The sequence below is a fragment of the Melospiza georgiana genome, chromosome 13 (assembly GCF_028018845.1).
Source record: "Melospiza georgiana isolate bMelGeo1 chromosome 13, bMelGeo1.pri, whole genome shotgun sequence".
NCBI lineage: Eukaryota > Metazoa > Chordata > Aves > Passeriformes > Passerellidae > Melospiza > Melospiza georgiana.
The window spans coordinates 4,011,242-4,032,571 of record NC_080442.1 but is presented as its reverse complement, the minus strand read 5'-3'; the positions used below and the strand labels follow the sequence as shown (position 1 = coordinate 4,032,571).

General features: G+C 55.8%; 4 protein-coding genes across 6 annotated transcripts in view; 2 read left to right on the top strand and 2 right to left on the bottom strand.

Annotated features, from left to right (window-relative positions):
• The window catches only part of SIN3A (SIN3 transcription regulator family member A), a 32,112-nt gene extending 29,934 nt beyond the window's left edge, over nucleotides 1–2,178 (top strand). For both annotated transcript variants that reach the window (XM_058033212.1, XM_058033211.1), the window contains exon 21: nucleotides 900–2,178. In XM_058033212.1, the coding sequence (XP_057889195.1) occupies nucleotides 900–1,130 (231 nt within the window). In that variant the 3' untranslated portion in view covers nucleotides 1,131–2,178. The remainder of the gene's footprint in view (nucleotides 1–899) is intronic.
• A 1,225-nt stretch (nucleotides 2,179–3,403) lies between these two features.
• MAN2C1 (mannosidase alpha class 2C member 1) lies at nucleotides 3,404–15,125 on the top strand. Its single transcript, XM_058033236.1, has 26 exons — nucleotides 3,404–3,502; nucleotides 3,895–4,020; nucleotides 4,533–4,656; nucleotides 4,877–4,947; nucleotides 5,092–5,269; nucleotides 5,741–5,930; nucleotides 6,277–6,383; nucleotides 7,510–7,620; nucleotides 7,854–7,946; nucleotides 8,059–8,175; nucleotides 8,622–8,717; nucleotides 8,989–9,134; nucleotides 9,543–9,666; nucleotides 9,819–9,940; nucleotides 10,450–10,535; nucleotides 10,979–11,149; nucleotides 11,789–11,871; nucleotides 12,032–12,126; nucleotides 12,249–12,353; nucleotides 12,510–12,666; nucleotides 12,975–13,118; nucleotides 13,204–13,313; nucleotides 13,849–13,928; nucleotides 14,054–14,199; nucleotides 14,356–14,459; nucleotides 14,533–15,125. Exons 1-26 carry the CDS (start codon nucleotides 3,411–3,413, stop codon nucleotides 14,648–14,650), a joined length of 3,096 nt encoding a protein of 1,031 aa, XP_057889219.1. The 5' UTR covers nucleotides 3,404–3,410; the 3' UTR covers nucleotides 14,651–15,125.
• A 733-nt stretch (nucleotides 15,126–15,858) lies between these two features.
• NEIL1 (nei like DNA glycosylase 1) lies at nucleotides 15,859–19,142 on the bottom strand. 2 transcript variants are annotated; one of them, XM_058033471.1, is made up of 8 exons: nucleotides 18,715–19,142; nucleotides 18,492–18,611; nucleotides 17,931–18,009; nucleotides 17,349–17,448; nucleotides 16,610–17,219; nucleotides 16,252–16,325; nucleotides 16,055–16,138; nucleotides 15,859–16,009 (listed from the first exon to the last, which is right to left on the bottom strand). In XM_058033471.1, the coding sequence occupies exons 1-8, from the start codon at nucleotides 19,140–19,142 to the stop codon at nucleotides 15,909–15,911; spliced, it is 1,596 nt and encodes a 531-aa protein (XP_057889454.1). In that variant the 3' UTR covers nucleotides 15,859–15,908. The 2 variants fall into 2 exon arrangements, with proteins under 2 accessions (XP_057889454.1, XP_057889455.1); XM_058033472.1 differs by lacking the exons at nucleotides 15,859–16,009; nucleotides 16,055–16,138; nucleotides 16,252–16,325 and having other exon boundaries at nucleotides 16,654–16,757; nucleotides 17,095–17,219.
• Nucleotides 19,143–19,361: 219 nt separating this feature from the next.
• Nucleotides 19,362–21,268, bottom strand: COMMD4 (COMM domain containing 4). The gene is made up of 8 exons (XM_058033475.1): nucleotides 21,024–21,268; nucleotides 20,873–20,944; nucleotides 20,722–20,787; nucleotides 20,452–20,491; nucleotides 20,214–20,333; nucleotides 19,959–20,039; nucleotides 19,703–19,879; nucleotides 19,362–19,558 (listed from the first exon to the last, which is right to left on the bottom strand). Exons 1-8 carry the CDS (start codon nucleotides 21,024–21,026, stop codon nucleotides 19,518–19,520), a joined length of 600 nt encoding a protein of 199 aa, XP_057889458.1. The 5' UTR covers nucleotides 21,027–21,268; the 3' UTR covers nucleotides 19,362–19,517.
• Between the last annotated feature and the right edge of the window lie 62 nt (nucleotides 21,269–21,330).

The following is a 21,330-nucleotide window of genomic DNA, read 5'->3' as shown; positions in this document are numbered from 1 at the left end:
ATTGCAGCGTAGTGATACTGATACATGCTGATACTGAGGATTTTGATTGAATTCCATCTATCTCATTCAACTGGCACGAACCTCAAGGAAATGTAAGCTTATAAGCAGGATACTGTGTGCCAGTGCTCTTTACAGAGAATCTGAGCATAAGTTCTTGAAGTGTTAAATATGTAGTGTGCAGCTTATCCCTCGGTTACTGGAATAAACTGAGGGAGCTGTAGAAGCTACATTGGATTTTGGAAACAAAGCTATCGGATTTAGCAGTTAACACCCCAAAGCAGTTCAGTCTCTGGGAGAAGAACAAACAAATAATAAAATCTGTAAGTTTTAATCTGGAGGTTTAATTATATTGGCTGTTTTTAATTGTGACTGTAGCCATGGCTTTATACCATCTGTCCTGCACTTTACATTCCTTAGGCAGATGCTCTTACCCAAAAAAGTGCACACTTCTTCATCTCCTGATGTTTCTGTTAAGTCAGAGCTTCTTGAGCCTGTTAGACCTGGCCTGGGTCTTAATTCTCTGTAGCAATTGTGTCCCCAGTATGTGTAACACATGTTGAACTTGCTGTTTCCTGGGACTGTGGCCCTCTTGAGGGGCTCTGGACAGACTCTGAGGGCTGGAAAGAGCAGGATTGCCTGGTCCTGGGTGCTAGCAGAGGAAGGTAATGCAGAAGGGACTCACTATATTTCTGACCTCGTTTTACCACGTATTTGCTTGGAGAGGAGACTGGGCGAGCCTTCATCAGAGCTTTCCCTCTGTTGGTAGTCCAGTGCCTGCATTACAAATTCCCTGTGTGTTTGATCCCCTTGCCTGTGTCACCCAGTAGCCAGGCTTGGTGTTATGCTGCAGTTTGGGGGCCAGAGCTGCCTTTTCCTAACACCTCTCCCTGTCTCTGCAGTCCCACGAAAGGGTGAGCAAGCGGCTGCACCAGCGGTTCCAGGCCTGGGTGGACAAATGGACCAAGGAGCACGTGCCCCGCGAAATGGCAGCCGAGACAAACAAGTGGCTCATGGGTGAAGGCTTGGAGGGCTTGGTGCCCTGCACCACCACCTGTGACACAGAGACCCTGCACTTTGTCAGCATCAACAAGTACCGCGTCAAATACGGCACGATATTCAAGACACCCTAGGAGTGCCCCGGGGCGAGGAAGAGCCCGGGGGATGTGTGTGTGTGCGCGCAGCCAGGGAAGGAGGGAGATGCCTTTCTCCCCTCACTGTGCATCTCCGTCACATGGCCACTTGACTAGTGCGTGGCTGGTGCAGCCTGTCCCGCTGGGGACGTGGATCTCTGCCCGGGGCCGTGGGCTGCCGGCCCTTTGTGGGCAGGAAGGACCCTTCTCTGAACTGAGCCATCCCAGAGAAACACCACGAGCTCGTACACACCAGCAGCGTTGAGGCTTTGACTCCCCGGAGGCCCCGAGCGGCGAGGGAGGGGAACAGGATGCTCTCCACCATCGGCCTGCTGGGATGTGTCCCCAAAATCCCCAGGTGCCTGGACTGCTGGGATGTGTCCCTGAAGTCCCCAGGTGCCTGGACTGCTGGGATGTGTCCCTGAAGTCCCCAGGTCACCACCGGATGGATTCCCCTTTCCCGGCGGGCTCCGGCGCGGGCCGGGGCAGCGCAGCCCGGGTTCCTCTCGCTCCCTCCCCTCCCTCCCAGGCTGGACTCACCCTGTGCAGATCGGTCTGTCCTTTCTAGTGCCAGTGGAACTGTTTTATTTTTATTTTGGGTTTTTGGTTTTGTTTTTTTTTTTTGTTGTTTGTTTTTTTTTTTTTTGTACCTGCTTGTTTACTAGTCTCTCCTAGTGCCATGCACCAGCTTTTCACACACACGTACGTACACACACACAGCAGAGAACAACACGATTTTAACATGTTCCCCTCCTTTTTTGTAAATAAATGTACAAATTGTCAATTTTTTTGGTTTTTTTTTTTCTTTTTGTTTTGGTTTTTTTTTTTTCTTTTTTAATTAAAGGAATTATGCTTGATGTGCTAGCATAACTGTACTAGCTTCTTGTGTACCATAGTACCAGGTGGCTTGAGAATTAGTACCGACAGACAGACCGATGGAGACATTTATTACACTTTTTACCAAAGGGAGTTATCATTGTAGTGCTTTTGTGTGGAAACTTTTTTCTCCTTTTTTTGTAAATAAAAAAAATAATGTCTTTGTTCTTAACTGGAGGAAGACACTCGCTCACCCACAGCCGTGTTCCTGGTCTGAGGCACTGTTGCAGCATGCAGGTTTTGGGGTGGGAGAGGGGAGGGGGGAAGAGGGAGGTGTAATCCAACCCCTTTTCTAAGGCTGGCAAGAGGAAACAGCAGAAGCAGCATGTGCACTTGGGGGTTAAACAACTGAGGTATAAGCAGCCTGAAAGAAATATAAATATAGAGTATATAATTTTAATTTTTTTTAATGTTTGGCTTTTTTCCTGGTGGGTAATTTTTATCCACCTTGTCTTCCAGCTCCAAGGATCTTCGCTTTTGGGAAGTGTTGCTGAGCAACTCAGCTGGGGCTGATTGTGCTGATGTATTTTTCCCTTTCTGTCTTGGAGAAAACATCATGGGAAATACCAAGCCAGTACTCGACAGAGCTGCTGTGTGTGTGTGTGGGCAAGAGAAGGAGGAGGGACTGAGGAGGGGCTTGGTGCATTTCACTCCAGAAATCCACATATGGGATATATATTTTTTTAAGCAGAGAAATTTAACACTGGCAGATATTTAAAACGCGGGGGAAGATTCTGAATTTAAAAATAAAGAATTCAGCACAGACTTTGTAAGCCGCGACAGCCACCACTGCACCGTGCCTCCTCAAACGGAGGTGGCTTTCCTAGCAAAAATCCCTGCTGCCAGTGCTGCACACCTGGAGTGGCTTCCATCGTCCCTGGACTCACTGTGCAGGTTCACAGAATCATAGAACACACACTTTGCTAGCAATAAATCACCTGTGTCCTTTCTCCTTGCTGTAACCAGGCAGGAAGGGGCTCTCATGTGTCCTCTTCCATTCCAAAGGTATCATGCACGCTCCCCTATTACTTCCCCCCTTTTTTTATTCTGGTGTATGCTCAAGGTGATGGGGGAGGGAAAATCTTTGGTGATTTAGACTTCTGGCCAGCTTGGAAGTACCAGCTGCTGCTGCTTGGTGGGTCCTATGCCTGCACGTCATTGAGCCAAGGGGGCTGGTGCAGGTCCCTGGGACACACCGTGGGATGACCTCTGCCTCTGGTGCTCCATCTGACACCCCAGCTCTGCTCCCAGCCTGTACAATAGCAGAGGTTTGCTTTTTTTTTTCCAATTTTCTTTTTATTTGATCTTGCTTTTTGTATTCTGCGACGCGATCCTCGGCTCCGGGCGGGCTGGGCCGCGCCTGCGCCGCGCCGGGCGGGGCGGGGCGGGGGCTCGGCCGCTGCCATGGCCGCGATCAAGCACCGGCGCACGGCGCTGGAGCGGGTGGAGAAGTTCCTGTCCGACACCTACTTCACCGACTGCAACCTGCGGGGCAGGTGGGCGGCGCGGGGACTCTCGGGCCTCCCCCGGGGCGCTCCGCTGGGTCCCCGCGGGCTGGGGACGCTGCCCCGGGCGCTGCCGGCCGTGGGTGCGGGGCTCGGGGGGCTCAGTGTTCTCACGCTGAGGGGACAAATCTCACACACACACTCTCCTTAGTGGGCATAGAGCGCTGTCCTGGGGCTCCACGGCACAGCCCCGCAGCCCCCTGCCCTCCCCTGGCCGCCCAGGCCCTTTATTCCTCAGCCATCTGTTAATACTATTGAGGGTGATGGGTGCTGGCAGGGCGATTCAGCCGAGCTGTGAAAGCTCTCTGTCCCTGGGCTTGTCCGAGCGGGACTGAATTTGTTCATGTGACCGTCTCTGTTCATGTGCCCGTCTCGGACCGCAGGCTTTTCGGGGATCGCTGTCCCCCGGCATCGCTGTCCTGCTTCCGGACCCCGCGGCGCATCCCGTACCAGGAGGCTGTGGCGCAGCAATTCGGGCCGGCGCAAGTGGGAGAATCCTTCGGGCCCACGTGAGTAGCAGGTTTCGGTGGTGCTGTGCCCCTGGTGGGGTCGGAGCTCGTGTCTCAGAGGTGTTTGTGTGGGTGAGTGCTCACAAGCTCTCCCTGGTGATGGCTTGAGTTGATCTTCCCTGCTGAGTGCTTGGAGGTGGCTGCTCAGAAGCCCTAAGGGAGATTTCATGAGGGAACTCACAAGTTTCTTGCTGGTTTTTGCTGATAGCTCCTTGTGACCGTGGTTGTGTCTCTGACGCTTCTTGGGGGGATGTGTTTGCTTGTCAAGTTTGGGAGGAGATTCTTAACCCAGCAGTGGGCAGACAAGATGCCCCTGCCGGTTTCTCTGGGGTTCCAGAAAGGCACAGGTTGAATCAGGTGTGTATGTGGACAGGCAGCATCCTGTGTGTGAATCCCATCAAACTCTTGGGCTGTCCCCACTCTGGTTTTTCCATGGAGGGCTCTGAGGGAGCGTGTTGTCCCTCGGGAGAAGGTCACACAGTGGGCTGAGGTTGCTGCCTGCTCTCTTCCAGGTGGGAGACGTGCTGGTTTAAGGTGGAGCTGAGTATCCCCCCGGCGTGGGCAGGGCGGGAAGTGCACTTCGTCTGGGAGAGTGACGGGGAGGGCATGGTGTGGCGAGATGCCCAGCCCGTCCAGGTATGGAGACACGGATCAGGGGTGTGCCAGTGCCCTGCTGTGTACACAGGGTGACCTTTGGAATCCCTAACGTGGTTTGTGCAGGGCTCTGTTCCTGTTCCTGTGCCAACAATTATCCCACAGTGTGTGGGACCAGCCTCTCTGGACTTTGGGGTATCTTATCCTGCCCATCCAGCCTGCTGTCATGGACTTCTGCTGAATGTGCCATCTCCCTGTGCAGGGATTGACCAAGGAAGGTGAGAAGACCAGCTACATCCTGACAAGAAGCCTGAAAGAGTCAGAGCCCCACAGGTGGGTGGTCAGGCATGCCAGAGCCCCCCGCTGCTGGGAGACCTTGGTGTTGCTGGAAGCCAAGGGGCTGAGGACACACGCACATCCCTGTCTGTGTCCTGGTGCTTGTGACTGCTCCCTGATGGTTTCCTCGTGTCCCCACAGCCTGACACTGTACGTGGAGCTGGCCTGCAATGGGCTCTTTGGAGCTGGCAAGGGCAGCATGATCGCCCCTCCAGACCCAGACAGGAGGGTTACCCTGAGCAAGGCTGAGCTGGTTGTCTTCAACAGAGATGTCTATGAACTGCTGGTGGATCTGGAAATACTGCTGGACATGGCTCAGGTCTGGGAGCTCTTCTTCCCTTTTTCACCTTTTCCTCAGCTTCACTGCTTCTTCTCCTGCTGCTGTTCTGTGGCCTGAGACCTTGGAGGAGAAAATGTTTGCTGCTTCTGCAATTTAGCACAATTGACACTGTCTGGGCTTGTTGATCCTTGTGGGTCCCTTCCAACTCAGGATATTCTAGAGTTGGAGAAAACTGAATTGAGAGAAGCCATAGGTGTTTTTTCATCTGCTTTCTGCTCCAAAGCAGGCTATGTTTACCACAGTCCCCTGGAATGGGCATATGTGGAACCTGGATTGGGAAGGCATGTGAGAAAAGGCCAAAGGCTGTGTTTGTGAAGCAGAAACATGGTGTTTACCTGTTATGACTGCCTGAGATAGATGTTGAAAGAAGGTAGCAGGTTCTCCTGGAGACAGGTAACATCTGAGCTGATACAGTGGCCAGAGTCATGCTTTTATCCCTCTCAACCCCAGCTCCTCGGGGAGGAGAACCAGAGGAGTTTCCAGGCACTCTACACTGCCAACCAGATGGTCAATGTGTGTGATGTTACAGACCCCTCCACCTTCCCTGCTGCACGGGACCTGGCTGCAGCCATCTTCAGCCAGAGGAACGGCGAGAGCCAGCACACCATCCATGCCATGGGACACTGCCACATTGACTCTGGTGAGAGCAGCACAGCGCTCCCTCTCCTCTCACTGGAGGCCAGGGTGTGCTGCCCAAGGGGGGATCAGGCTGCCCTTGGGCTCCAGGCACACCTTGAGAGCAGGGAATGGGCCCTGTGTGCTGCCACATTGCTGGTTTGTCACTGGGGCAGTGAGGAGTGTGGGTCTGGCTGGCTGAGCCCTTTGGAACACTGATGGGACTGGGGATGAGGGATGAATTACAGCCTGCTGTTTTACACCTGTTGGGCTTCAGCCCTCGATTTCCCATCCCAGGAGGGGTTTCAGAGAGGCTCCAGCTCCGTGAGGAGCTTGTGTTAGGTGATAACCATGGCTGCCTGTCCCTGCAGCCTGGCTGTGGCCCTATGAGGAGACCATCCGCAAGTGTGCCCGGAGCTGGGTCACCGTGGTGCATCTGATGGAGCACAATCCAGAGCTCACCTTTGCCTGCTCCCAGGTGAGGGATCTCCCTCTGGACGCCTCTCCTCTGCTCCTGGCATGTTGCTTCTCCAGCAAAGGAGATGGGGGGATGTAACTGGGTTGAGGCTGTTTGGGGTCTGGGCTCTTCAAGGAGACAAGGGCAATTGTTAGTGGATATAAAGTTGTTTATTGCATGAATACATCAGTCTTGAAGGCAGAGAGTTCAAGGTGTTAAAAGTCCATGCTAAAGTATTAAAACCCATGCTAAAAGCTTTCTGGCATAGAGTCTCAGGCAAGAGCTGCAGGTGCAACAGCTGCTCTCTGGTGTAGGGAAGTCCCGGGCTTCGTGCAGAAACAGCAGCAGCAGGGACCACGGCCTTCTTTCTTTCTTCTTTCTTCTTTCTTCTTTCTTCTTTCTTCTTTCTTCTTTCTTCTTTCTTCTTTCTTCTTTCTTCTTTCTCCTTTCTTTCTTTTTTCTTTTTTCTTCTTTCTTCTTCTTTCTTTTCTTCTTTCTTCTTGTCTTCTTCTTCTTGTTCCTTTTAATACAGGGGGACTCTTGTACACAAAACTACCAATCTAAGCTAAAAGCATGATTCTAAAACATTCTTTCTAAACCAATCTAACCTTCATTCTAATCTGCGAAAGTAGTATGAAAGTAGTGTCAGCTCTTACCTAAAAAACTAGGTATATAATATTGTCTATTTACACAGATATACTATCTGTTTTCTTACTTATAATTTACATGTATAAGTTTATCATCTATTCATGTGAATAGTTCTATCTATTTACACATATAGTTCTGTCTATTCTAGAGATGCAGTCAAAGTTCTGCTGTGTTTTTGATATGTCTGGAGCTAAGTTACTGCACTTTAAACTAGGCCTTAGGGCCTTTACTAGCTAACACAGTTTCTTAAGGTGCTTAAAATATATTTCTACTTTCTTAAAACTGTAACTTACACTTGCACTTAAACCTACACTTCTGCTTCGTATCTATGTGGCTTAGTACATCTTAATTTCTCCAAAGGCTTTAATTCAGCTGCTGCATTCATGTGTCTCTCTGAGGAGCTCAGAGAGGCTTGCAATCCCACAAGTGACGAGCCAGAAGTGCTGCAGGGGGCAGGGCAGGCTGTGGGGAGCTGGGGCTGACCCCTGTGCCCCGGCAGGCTCAGCAGTTCCAGTGGGTGCGGAGCTGCTACCCCGGGCTCTACGCGCGCATCCAGCGCTTGGCGGCCAAGGGACAGTTCATCCCTGTGGGAGGCACCTGGGTGGAAATGGTGAGTAGCACGGCGAGCCTGGCTTGGCACACCCTCCTTGTGCCACCCTCTGGCACCAGGGGGGAGCAGAGCCTTTGCTGAGCCTGTCTGCTTGGTGGTGGTCTCCAGGCCTAGGAGCAGCAGCTGTCTGAAGCGTCCAGCCTGGCAAAAGTACAATGCTCCTATGGAGGTCTTACAAGATCTCTCCTTCCCTGTGCCTGGCTTTCCTCATGGCCTCCCTGTGCCTTCCCCAGGATGGGAACCTGCCCAGCGGGGAGTCCATGGTGAGGCAGTTTCTCCAGGGCCAGAGGTTCTTCCAGGAGCAGTTTGGCCGGATCTGCACGGAGGTACTTGTTCTTTTCCATCACACCCTCCTCACCCACCGTGTCCTTGCAGCCCTTGCTCTTTGTGGGGCTGGGCTGACCTGTGTGTGTCTCTCCCTGTGCTCCTGTGCCCCAGTTCTGGCTGCCAGACACGTTTGGGTACTCGGCCCAGCTGCCCCAGCTGATGCGTGGCTCTGGGATCCGGCGCTTCCTCACGCAGAAGCTCAGCTGGAACCTGGTGAACTCCTTCCTGGTGAGCTCTGCTGCCTTCTCCTCAGGGGATGGACACTCTGGGTGCTGCAGTCTTCTGCAGGGCTGGACCTGTTGGTTCCACAGCTCCTCAGTTCAGCTAACACAGGCTCTGCTTCCAGGAGCCTCTAGGTTTTGGTGGCAGGGATGTCCTGTCAGGCTTCAGGAGAGAGGAAGGACATGATTAGAGATGTCTAATCTCTAATCCAGCCAGGCCCCTGGCCTAGATATTCCTTCTGCTTCCAGATGGGAAGCTGTGAGTTGTGTGCAGGTCCAACAGACAGCAATCCAGCCCCTGCCCTGGTGGCATTCCCTGTTCTTGTCCTCTCCTTGCACTGATCCATCAGGGCATCCTGCACCTCCCTGGAGAGAAAGTGAAGGCCCACTTTGAACCCTGAAGAGGCTCTGGCATGCCCTTGTGCACCACATTTTCCTTTCTCTCCCCTCCAGCACCACACCTTTTTCTGGGAAGGCATTGATGGTTCCCAGGTCCTGACCCATTTCCCCCCTGGTGACTCCTATGGGATGCAGGGGCGAGTGGCAGAGGTGAGTGAGGTGCCAGGCCTGCATGAGAAGGGCAGTGCCAGCCCTCTGAGGGGCTCTGGGAGAGGGGAGGGGAGCAGGATACCTGGCAGCATTGTTGGACAAAGGCTGTTGGGGTGCCTGATGTGCCTGTGCCTGATTTAGGCACTTTGGGCTGGGGAAGAAGAGCAAAACTGGGCTTTGCACCCTAAAGACTGACCTGGCTTTCTTGTATGGAGCTGTGGGAGCTGGGGCTGGGTGCCAGGGGATTGCAGCTGCCCAAAAATCCCTCCAGGTGCTGAAAACAGTGAAGAACAACAAGGACAAAGGCCGTGTGAACCACAGCGCGTTCCTCTTCGGCTTTGGGGATGGAGGAGGAGGCCCCACGCAGAAGATGCTGGACAGGATGAAGAGAATGAGAGACACAGATGGGCTGCCCAGGTGAGAGGAGAGCTCCCACCCTCTCTCCTGGCAGGGGCATTTGCTCTGAGCCAGGTCTGGTGTTCAGCAGTGCCAAAGAAAGGGAGAAGGGCAGGGAGATGGGCAAGCAGAAGGCTGGGAAGGATTCTCAGGGCATGGAGTCTCTCCATCATCAAGAGCTGTAAGAAGAGGTCCACAGGGCAGCCATGGACTGCTTGTGAGCCCTCAGGAGAGCTGTGGGGTGAAGGGCCAGCACAGCAGCTGTGCCTGGGGAATGTCACAGGAGAGGGGTAGGAGAAGGGAGAGGGGAATACTTTGTGTGGTTGTGCTGCAGATTTTGAGGCCTGACACCTTTCCAGCCCAGATACACCCTTAGCCATGTCACAGGCTTCTCCCCAGCTCATCACTGTCTGTGTGTCTGTCCCACAGGGTGCAGATCTCCACTCCAGACCAGCTCTTTTCCGTCTTGGAGAAGGAATCATCCCAGCTGTGCACCTGGGTGGGAGAGCTCTTCCTCGAGCTGCACAATGGCACCTACACCACTCAGGCCCAGGTGAGGGTCCCATCCCAGGCAAGGGGGCCAAGCACACTCACAACACCTGCAAGCAACCAACCCTGCTGCCCTGGAGCTGGGATTCTGCTGCTGGTGTGAGAGATCCATCCCAGCTACCCATCTCCTGAGCATCTCCCTTCTGTCCTTGCCAGATAAAGAAGGGCAACCGAGAGTGTGAGCGGATTCTGCACGACGTGGAAGTGCTCAGCAGCCTGGCTGTGGCTCAGGACTCAGCGTTCCAGTACCCTGCCAGCCAGCTCCAGCAGCTCTGGAGGTGAGGGAGGGAGGGAGGGAGCACTGCTGGTGCTGGGGCAGAGCTCAGTGCTGAGCACTGTGTGTGCACAGCCCCTGCCATAAACTTTCCTACCTGGAAAGAATTTGCTGCTCTGCTTGATTCTCCTGCTGAAAGATAACTCCAAACCCTCACTGCTCTGCTGTCTGGAAGCTTCATTTCCTACCAAAGCTTCTTCCTCCCTAGTTCTGGCTTGTTTGAGCTTGTGCAACAAGGTATCTCATAGCCCTGAGGGGTAAAAACAAATACCTCTTACTGCCCGTGGTTGTGGTTTACTGACGGCTGACGGGCCCTAACATGAAGGGATTTAAAGGATGCTGTGGAAAAAATCCTTTTCTCTCAAGTGCTGGGTAATGGGGGAATAAGGAACAGTTATTAAGATTGTCTGTCTTGCAAACAGGGCTCTGGTTTGAGAGAAGAGCTTGTTCTAAGCCAGCACAAATCCAATGCTCCGTGCCACTTTCTTCCCTGGTTTCTGCTCTCTGTTTTAGGTTACTGCTGCTCAACCAGTTCCACGATGTCCTGCCAGGCAGCTGCATCCAGCTGGTGGTTGAGGATGCCCTGCAATACTACACAGGTGAGCAGGGAGTTTGGCTGGGAGGGCGCTCACTGCCTGGTGGGGCTGGGGAGGCTCCAGGCCTGGGCTGCCGGGGCCAGCTCAGCAGGCATGTCTGGAATGGTGTTAGATTAGCAGCCAGGGGATTGAGAACCATCCCAATTTATTGCCTTTTCTGCTTGCTGCTGGCATGCCAGGATAGGCTCCCAGCAAGGTTTGTTTCTGCCTGCCCAGGGGTGCTTGCAGGAGCTTCGGTAACCAGAATTTTCCAGCCGAGCTGGCACGGCTCATTGTAATCTTGTAACAACAAAGTTCGGAATAATTATACACTTGAATCGCTAATAGATAATAACAATTAATGATAATTAGCAATTGTAGCTTGGAAGGAGATGAAGTGTGTGTACATTTGCACGGAGAGTGCCAGAAGCTCTCTCAGAGCCAACCGAGGCCCTTCTGTTGCCCAGAGATCCGCAGGGCTGGTGCTCAGCTGCAGCAGGAGGCTGTGCAGTGCCTGTGCAGGGATCTGCTGCAGCCCCAGGCCTGCAGCACCCACAGCTCCCTCGTGTTGAACACCTTGGCCTGGGAACGCACCGAGGTGATCGCCAGCCCTGGACCAGGTGGAACAGAGACTTTGGGTATGTCTGACCTGGAGTTCCTAACAGGGAAATGCTCTGCCTTTCCCTCCCCTGGGGAGGGTTTTATTGGCTGTTCAGCTTGTTCTTTGGACAACTTGAAAGGGGATAAAGTGCTCTGAAGTATGCATGAGGAAGAGGAGGGTATGGGAGGAGGCGGTAGATCTGACATGACAGCAGCAGGGCAGCAGTGGTGTCACTTAGGGTTCAGTCTGGGGCGAGTGTTGGAGCAGAACTGTCACAGACATCTTTTATGGGAACTCCTTTCCTTGGGATTTTTCCTCCTGAGGAGCTGAGAGGCCTCAGGAACAAAATGTAAACATTGATTATCTGCTGCTGTGGAATGCAACAGGTGCATCTGTGATTGGTCTCATGTTGGATGTTTGTAATTAATGGCCAATCACAGTCAGCTGGCTTGGACAGAGAGCCAAGCCACAAACCTTTCTTATCATTCCTTCTTATTCTATTCTAAGCTAGCCCTCTGAGGAAATCCTTTCTTCCATTCTTTTAGTATAGTTTTAATGTAATATATATCATAAAATAATAAATCAAACCTTCTGAAACATGGAGCCAGATCCTCATCTCTTCCCTCAGCCTGAGACCCCTGTGAACACGGTCACACGGAACCTCTTTTCTTTCCAGCTCTGGTGACAGTCCCCAGCATGGGCTATGCCCTGGTGCAGGAGCCATTTGTGCCTCCTCAGCCTGTGGCAGTGAGGAAACAGGTAAGCACAAGGCAGATTTCCTCAGGTCTGTGTTCCCCACAGTCAGAGGAGAAATCAGGGTTAGGGTTGAAAGGAGGGAGAAACCTATGTTAAATTTGCATTGGAGGCACAGCTCCCACAGGTGTGGGTGTGTGACACCTGTTTCTGGCCTTTTCCCAAGGAGGATGGCTCCATTACCATGGAGAATGGGGTCATTGCTGTCTGCCTGGACACGATGGGGCGCCTGACCTCGCTTCAGCTGCTGGTCTCAGGGAGGTCTGTGTCACCCAGTTCCTGGCCCTGAGCTCCTCAAACCTCTCCCAGGACTTCTCACTGTGCACCTTTCTCCACTGCCAGTCTTTCTGATGCTGCTGTTCCCCTGTTCCACTTTCTTTCAGAGAGTCAGTCCCAGATGGCTGCTATGCCAACCAGTTTGCACTCTTTGATGATGTTCCCCTCTACTGGGATGCCTGGGATGTGATGGATTATCACTTGCAAACCAGGTAGAGGAGCAGTGCGTGCAGCACTTGGATTTTGGGCTTTCCCTAAAATTCCTGCCTCCCTGTCAGTCCTAGCTGTGAGAGAGAAGTGAGTGCCTGCTGCATTGGGATTTGGATCTACCAGGCTGAGACTATCTCTGCCTTCCTTCCTCTCTCTAGGAAGCCAGTGACCACACTGCTGCAGCCTCTGGAAATCACCCTGGCTGGGGGCCTGCGGGGAAGTGTGAGCTTCTCCCTGCAGGTGGGGAAAAGCAGCACCTTAACCCAGGAGATCATCCTGGATGCCATGTGCCCCTACCTCCGCTTCCTGACCCAGGTTTGGCCCGTGGCTGCTGTGTGACGCTGACACCCTGTGCAGCTGGGAGCTGGGGAGCTGCACCTTGGGCCTGAATTATATCCCCCCTCCCTGTATTCTTCCCTGGAGTCCCCTGCTTGAGCAAGCAGCCCAAGGCTGGGGTCCCAAGGGCCAGGGGTGGAGGTGGGACCCACCAGTTGATCCGTGTTGAGACTCTGGTGTGATTTTGTTGTAGCTGACGTGCACTGGCTGCTGCACACCAGGACATGAGAAATGCAGTGTTTGCCTGTCAGTCCCCCACGGTGACATCCTCCCGCTGCCACGTTTAGGTGGAGTGGAAGGAGGCCCACAAGTTCCTGAAGGTGGAGTTCCCCGTGCAGGTGCGGAGCACGAACGCCACCTACGAGATCCAGTTTGGGCACCTGCAGCGGCCAACGCACTGGAACACGTCCTGGGACTGGGCTCGCTTCGAGGTGAGGGGGAGCTGCTCTGCTCCTGGGGCTGCTCCTGCTGCAGGCAGTGCCCCCTGTGTGCTGAACATCCCTTGTGCCTGCTCAGGTGTGGGCTCACAAGTGGCTGGATCTCTCTGAGCACGGCTTTGGGGTGGCTCTGCTGAACGACTGCAAGTACGGAGCATCGGCCCACAGGAACGTGCTCAGCCTCTCCCTGTGAGTGAGGGGTGCGTGGCTGAGGGGGGCTGCTGGGGCACTCTGCCTTCTGAGGGGTCCCTTGGAAATCAAGGCAACGCCTGCTCCTAAATGACCTCAGTTATAACAAGGAAATAGCCTGGTGGGTGGCTGTTTTCTGGGAATTATTTTAGTCAGTTAGATCTAATTCCTGTGAACCGTGCTCAAAGATAATTGAGGAAAGATCAGACTCATATTTGTAGCTGGTAGCTTTTCTGTTGCTGACCAGGAAGGGAGGCTTAAGGAGAGGAAAGGAACAGGAGTGTTAATGTTAGGGTGCATACAAAGCTAAAACAAAATGCCTACTTCAGTTTGACTTAGTGAGCTGCAATTTTCATGGATGACACTCCAGTTTTTTAGCTTCTAGAGCTGTCCAGGGTCTGTTTGCTGTTGTGTGTTTGCTTCCACGTCAGGGCCCAGCTGGAGGTAGCACGGGAAGCAGCAGTGTTGTCACAGTGTTCTGGGTGACACTGGGTGCTGCCGAGGCACCAGTCTCACTAACCTCACCTTGCCTTAGGCTGAGAGCACCCAAGTCCCCTGATGCCACAGCAGATATTGGGCACCACCAGTTCACCTACGCTGTGATGCCTCACCAGGGTGAGTGACAGAGCTGTGCCCTGTGGGGCCATGCAGGGTGGCAGCTGCTCCAGTGAGCCTTGGGGTGAGAGTGCCCCTGGCTGTGTGTGTACAGACACTGACCACAGAGAGTTCTTGTGCTGCAGGCTCCTTCCAGGAGGCCGGTGTGATTCAGCAAGCCTACAACTTGAATTTCCCCCTCCACGTGGTGCCAGCCAGCCGTGCCCAGTGCCCAGCCTGGAGTGCCTTCTCTGTCAGCTCACCTGCCATCGTGCTGGAGGCTGTCAAGCAGGCAGGTGCTGGGGTACAGGAGGGCAGAGGGGCTGAGGAGCTGTTGTTGAGCAGGGTTTGCTCTTTGGTGGCCAGGCTCAGCTGGGCACAGCAGCCTGTGCTGGAGGGGCCGTGCCTGTCTCATCTGTCTGATCTCATGTGTCTGAACTCCCCCAAGGCTGAGGACAGGCCTGAGGCTGTGGTGGTTCGTCTCTACGAGGCCCACGGCAGCACAGTCACTGCCTGGCTCCAGACCCCCCTCCCCGTGAAGGAGGCGATGCTGTGAGTGCAGGCAGGAGGGCTGGGGGTGTGTGGGGATGGGGATCAGTCCTTCAGCCTTGTGCTTTGTCCCCAGCTGTGACCTCCTGGAGCGTCCCCTTGCGCAGGGCCACCTGCCCCTGGAGCAGCAGGGCCTGAGGCTTTCCTTCACACCCTTCCGTGTGCTCTCCGTGCTCCTGGTCTGGAGCCACTGACCCCAAACATCGCCCTGTGCTGGGGCTGCAGCCACCTGGACCAGCCCTGGGAGCTCAAATCACAGGCTGAGCTGTTCCCCATGCCAAGAGCTGTGCAAGGCAGCAGCTCCAGGGCAGGGCACTGTCCCTCTGTCCTGCACCCAAGTGTTGGAGAGCAGGGATTGAACAACCCTGCTCCTCAGGGAAGGAGGGCAGCTGCCCACTGCCCAACCAGAGTGGGTGATCTTGAGTGAGTTCTGAGCTCATTTAAGTGTGGACAAAGGTGCAGACAGGCTGGTGGCCCCTGCTTCTGCTGTAGAGGTTTGGGGACCAGCAGCTTCTACAGTGACTCCTGTGTCACAGCCTTCATCTTGTCCAGCAGTGTGTAAAGACACACTCCACTCCTTCCCTTCTCCCCCTGCCTGCCCCTTGCACTGCCCTTGAAGAAGAGGAAACACAAAAAAAAAGAAAAATCAAGAGAATTACATAAAAACAAGCTCCAGCCTGTTTTCTTAACCTGTTTCCAGGTAACTGCACTGACCTGCCTCCTCCCAGGTGTTTGCTGTAGTTGCTCTTTTAGTGTCTGCCTGAGCAGGACCTCACTCCTGGCACTGGGGAGGCTGAACTGACCTTGATTTTGGGGGGATGAGGCGGAGGGGAAGCCTGCTCCAGCCCCTGTGGAGAAGAGGCTGGGCACAGAGGGATTTATCCTTTGCATGAAAAGGCATGCACGGTGATTTCTACACAAAATACTTTATTAGTCAGCTAAAAACAGTGATTTGGTCAGCAGCCAGAAAGGGAGGAGGGAGAGGGAAGAGTCAGAGTCCAGTACAACGCATGGACCTGACCCTTTTTTTCCCTGAAATGCCTGTGGACAGCAGGAAAAGCCCCATCACCAGGCTCAGCTTCTCCCTCCCACACTGGCAGCATGGCACAGCAGCAAATAAGTGTGAGCAGGGGCAGGGAACAGCTCCATTTTCACTAGCACTAACCCTGGTCCGTGGCCAGGCCCTGCCTCAGCTCCTCTTGGCCCCTCAGGAGGTGGCAGCAGGTGACACTCACACGGCAGGGGCTGCACCCGGAGAACAAAGAAGGAAATGAGGAGTCAGAGGGCAAAGGGGTATCCAGCTCTGCCCCATGGGCTCCTCTCCTTGCCCTCCATCCCTTTACCACCAGGGAGCTCTCCCAGAGCCCCCAGGGGTGCACAAAGGCACTGCCAGGCTCACCTGTGCCCCTGCGAGCGGATGCGCGGCGGCTTCTCCTGACGCTCTGAGGCACCTCAGGCGAGGCTGGGGCAGCACTCACTGTCCTCCTGCCACGGGCACAGCCCTTCCTTGGCCTGCCAGCCTGCTCCTCCCGCTCTTCCTTCACTTCCTTCTCCTCCTGCTCTTCCTTCACTTCCTTCTCCTCCTGCTCTTCCTTCACTTCCTTCTCCTCCTGCTCTTCCTTCACTTCCTTTGGGGGTTTCGCTGCAGCCCTGCGGCGCTGCTTCGGGGCACGGGGGGTGACCTGGGTGAGTGTCAGAGCTGGAGATGACCAAGGTGGGCAACTCCATGTGGGATCATCACCACGAACAGGGCAGGGGCAGCAGGACAGCCAGACACAGCCACAAAGCTGCTCACCTTGGGGCTCGGTGCCTCGGGCTCTGCCTTCAGCTCCGGGCTCTTCTTGCGGGGCGCCTTGCGGGGTCTCTGCCCTGCACCAGAGGATGTGGGGTGAGGAGAGGGTGAGGCAGGGCCTGGAACAGCATCCCACTTGCAGGGATGCTGCTCTGAGTGAGGATGAAAAACCAGCTGCGCCCAGGCAGGTTTGGATGCTGGTAAGAAGCCTTGGGGACAAATGGCTTCTGTCCCCTGGAGTGTCAGCACCCCAGAGAGAGTGGCTTTGCTCCTGCCTGTGCCCCTGTGCTGCACAGCAAGGACAGGCTTTCCTAGGAGCCCTCCTGGAGCGGGTCCCACAGGAAGGGGAGAGGAAACTCACCTTTGGGAGCCATGGGGCCAGGCTCTCCCTGTAAGGAAGGCACAGAGCATTGGCTGGGGTGCAGTCATTCTGCAGGCAGCAGCAGCAGAATCCCTGACCCTTCTCCATCCTCCAGCCACTACAGTGACAGGGAAACAGCCACATTTCCCTGGGAAAACAGGAGAGTTGGGCTTGCTCTGCCTGCCCTTTGCCTTGGGGACTCTGCCATCATTCCCTGTACCTGCAAGGCCCCAAGCACAGGGCCCAGGAGGGAAGAACAGGGCTGTCAGACCACCCAAACACCCCCTCTTCCCTCCATCTGCTGCAGATTGCCCACCACCCATTAGCTGGCTGTCCACCACAAAGGAGGTCCTTGTCACCCCCCATGCCCAGGAGCTGGATGGAGAGGGAGACCCCCAGGCACACAGAGCAATGGGAGTCTCAGCAAGCAGAAAACACTCCAGTGTCCCCTTGGAGGAGTGGTTTGGGGGCTCCCAGGCTCCTACCTGGAACCATATGGTCCTGCCACTGCGGTCCCGCAGGGAGCTCATGCCGGGCACCAAGTAACACTGCAGCCAGTCCTTAAAGTTGGAGTAATTATCTGGGTGCTCGGGGTCCAGGAGCTGCTTCTCTGGGAGGGCAGACAGGGAAAGGAGAGCATCAGAGCAGAAGCTGTGATCACCATGTCAGGGTGGCCCCCCAGACCTCCCGATGCTGAGCATGCCAAGCCCTGCCCTCCCTGCCAGCCCCGTCCCCTCACCTGCCATGATCACCTCCATGGGCACGCTGTGGCACAGCTCCAGCAGATCTGGGTTCTCCTGCCTCAGCTTCACCTTCTTGCTCAGCGTCAGGGAAGGATCCTGCAGGCATGGAGAAGGGCACAGAAGTCACCTGCCAGCTGCCTCTGCTTCCTCAGCTTCTCTCCTCCCGTCCTCTTCCCCATCTCTTGCCCTCCAGAGGATGAGCTCTCCACACTCAATAGCCCTGAGCTCACCACACAGTAGCCTTCCAACTTAGCTACAAAGCCATGAAAGAGGGCTAACACACAGAAACACCAGCAGCAGGTCATGTAGTTTGTTCTCAGGCTTAAAATAGCCACTTCCTCTCCCCTGAGGCCACAAGATCAGCCTTGGGCTTTACTGCAGCCTTCCCCCAGGGGATTTTAAGCTTGCAAGGTGTTTGTTTCCCTCTCCTCTTCCTCTCCACCCACCCCAAAAACACTTGTAGACTTCCTTAGGGCAGGAAGCTCATGAAGGGCCACGGGCAACCAAACCTCTGCCTTTGGCATCTGTCTGGAAACCTGCTGCTTTCTGAGCCTGTGAAAGCACCTGGTGCTCCCCACCTTCTTCCTCCTCTCCTGCTCCTGCTCCTTCAGGGCCTCCAGCACGGTCCGAGCTTTTTCAAAGGGAGGGATCTTCAACCTGAGAGAGTTACACAAAGGAGGTCCTTGTCACCCCTTTTCTTCAACAAAAGAAACCAATGTAAGCAACAGTAATAGAAGCTGCTGTTGTCCATAACAATCTATTATTTCGAGGGACACGTTTTCACGATAGGTTTCAATGTCTAGTTGGTATATTTCATTTCAATTCCACGTTTTAGGAAAAATGCATTCCCTCAACTCCCACCCACTTCCTGTACCCCTCTACTGCAGTTTCCTTGTTCTTTGCCCTGATGGCACTTTCTAACTCTAGCTACATTTAATTCCTACACTCAGGAGTGGGAAACTTAGTCCTTCTCACACAACTACAGCATGGCATAGAGTTGAGGCATGTTTTAAGTAAGAGTGGTAAACAAATTTTCATAAGGAGCAGATTGTCTAGTAGAACTTACACAGTTTCTATGAATTAGGCTATAAACCCCAAAACTATATAATACTATGTAGTGGGTGCTCAACCCACCTTACCTGTACAGGATCTCAGCACGCAGGTAATTCCCAATTCCATTGAAATACTTCTGGTTTAAGAGCACCTCACAGATGGGCTTGTCAAAAGCCCTGTCCTCCAGGTTCTTCAGCACATTCTCCCTGCAAGCGAGCACGGGCCATCAAGAAGAGTCACCCGGCCATGTCTGTGCAGGGAAAGCGGCCAAACCCCCCAAAGGAGCGGGGGCGTTCCCGGGGCGCTCACCTGAACGCCTGGTACTCGGACACCACGCACGGCCCGCGCTCCGGCTGCCAGGCGTCCCCCAGGCGCCAGGACCCGAAGCGCCGGGGATCCACGAAGCAGAGGGCGCGGGGGGGGCTCTCCCGGGTCAGGAAGCGCAGGTGGGCATGGCGGGGCAGCTCGGCGGCGGGGCACAGCCGGAACGAGCCCGACATGCCGAAGCGGAACACCAGGTCCTGCGCGGGGGGACCGGCGGCGGGGTCCAGCGCGCTCAGCGTCAGCCGCAGCTCCTTGCCCCGGGCGACGGCCGAGATGCCGTAGGCCTCGCTGCGGAAGGGCACCTCGGGGCCGCGCCCCACGGCCGAGCGCTCCACGCCGCCCGCGAACACCAGCGCTCCGCAGGCCCCGTTGATGAAGCGCCCGGCCAGGTGCAGCTCCGGGCACTCGGGCATGGTGGCAGCCGCACGGCACGGCCCGAGCCCGCCGCCACCGCCGGGGCACGGCCCGCCCCCATTGGCTGCGCGGGGCGCGGGGAGCGCTCCCATTGGCTGCGGCGCGGGCGGTGCGCGCTCCCATTGGCTGCGCGCTGATCCCGGAGCTCGGTGCCCTGCCGGGGCGGTCCCGCCGCGGGCGGAGGTTGCACAACGCGGGGCGACACAGCGGGACACGGCTCAGCTTTGTCACCGAGACTTTATTGGAGCTGCCCCGAGGAGCCTCGGGAGCCCGGAGGGAAGGGAAACGTCCTGCTCCGCAGCCAGGAGCACCAATCTGGACTCCCAGCTCAGTGTCGCAGCCTCCCGCCGTGGCCGGGCTCCTTTCGTGGCTCCTCAGAGAAGGGTGTTCATCAGCGCCTGGGCCTGCTTCAGCTCTACAGAGAGATGTGGAGATGTAGGGGAGCTGCTGGTACTGCAGCATCCCTTCCAGCATCCCATTCCCAGCGTGCCTCCCACAGCAATTCCCCCCGCAGGATCCCCCACGGAGGTCCCCGCTGCCACCCCTCGTGGTGCCTCACCTGCCAGCAGCACCCAGAACTTGTTGGCCGAGAGCGTCACAGGGACAGCCGTCATCTTCTCACACTCTCTGTCGCGCACGTTGAAGGTGAGGTGCACCACGGGCTCATTGACCTCCTGCAGCTCGCTGGAGCTCAGGGTGTAATCCACCCGCCAGCGCACCGAGCCCAGCTGGCTCACTAGGGTGGGCAGTGGCATGGTGTCAGCAGCCCGGCTCTCTCCCGCAGGGTGACCCCAAACCCCCAGCACCCCACTCACATCGCAGGCTGCAGGCCCTGAGCCTGTCCTGGAGGGGGCTCTGCTTCTCCTCATAGGAACGGCACAACCCGCTGGCATGCTCTGCTCGTCAGGGGACACAAGGGGAAAACCCCTCTGCTCACACCGACCTGCAGCTGCCAAACCCCCCAAAGCACCCCAGGGACCGACGGCACGGACGGGAGGTGATGGGGACAGCACAGCAGCCAGCCTGCCCTCCATCGGGGTGGGAATTGCCACCCTCAGGGTTTTCCCTACCTTTGGGCAGTCCCAGCTGCTGCAGCTCGCTTGACAGAGACTCACTGTCTACATTGTGCTTGGCTGCACTGGAGAGGATGAAGCCGAGGACAGCAATGGTCGCCTTCACATCCCCTGACTCTGCAGACAGGAGGGAGGGCGAGCTCTGTCACCTTGGGAAGGCAGCCCCAGATCCATTGCTGCCCATCCCTGCAGTGTGGCTCCATCGTGCTGTCCTGGTAAGGACAGCAGTGCTCACCTAACTTTGCATCTGAGGTCAGCTTCAGGATCTTGTCATACTGTGGGAGAGCAGAGCATCACGGTGAGCACCAGCTAACACACTCACTACCAGCGTTAACACTGACAAGTCTTACCTAAACATTAATAATAATAAAACTTACTATGCATATTAGTACTACTAGTAGAGGCCAGTAGCGTTCTTAACGCTGAGGCTTGCATGAAGAGAATAATTAACGTTGCTGATTATGCCATTGTAGCGTTGGCCTCCACTGCGGTACCCCACACTTACCTCGATGGGCTCCCCCAGCAGGTCCCGCAGCACCTGGGCGCAGATCAGCTTCAGCTTCACGGAGGACTGCGGGGGAGAAGGAGGGTGAACGGCGGGCCCGCAGCAGGCGGGGAGCAGGCAGGGGACGCGCGGGACACGGGGGACACTTAACTATTTTGGCCAGGGTGCTGATCTCGGCCAGCACCCAGTCGGGGCAGTCCAGGTCCCCGCAGAAGCGGAAGCGCTGCGGGAGAACAGGCGGTCAGAGCCGGCAGCGGGCTCCGCACGCCCTCCCCGCTCCCCGCCGCCCAACCCCTCCCCACCATGTCGCCGCCGCTCCCCGGTCCGCGCTGCTACGGCAGAGTCGCCTTTCCGACCCGGAACCACTCCCGGGCCCCTGCCCGCTACGCCCCTCCCCGCCGGGGCGCTCCGGTAGGGGCTCTGCGGGGCCTTTTGGCCGGACTCGGCAGGAGAGCGGCGGAGGAGGGGACGGGGGTCCCGGAGCGGCACCCGCGGCGCCCCCGGCCCGTCCAGCAGCGCAGGCCCCGCCCCACCGGCGCCTCTCGCTCCCACGGGCCGCCCCTCACAGCGCTCCGCCCACCAATCCCCGCCCTGTCCAATTACAGCCGC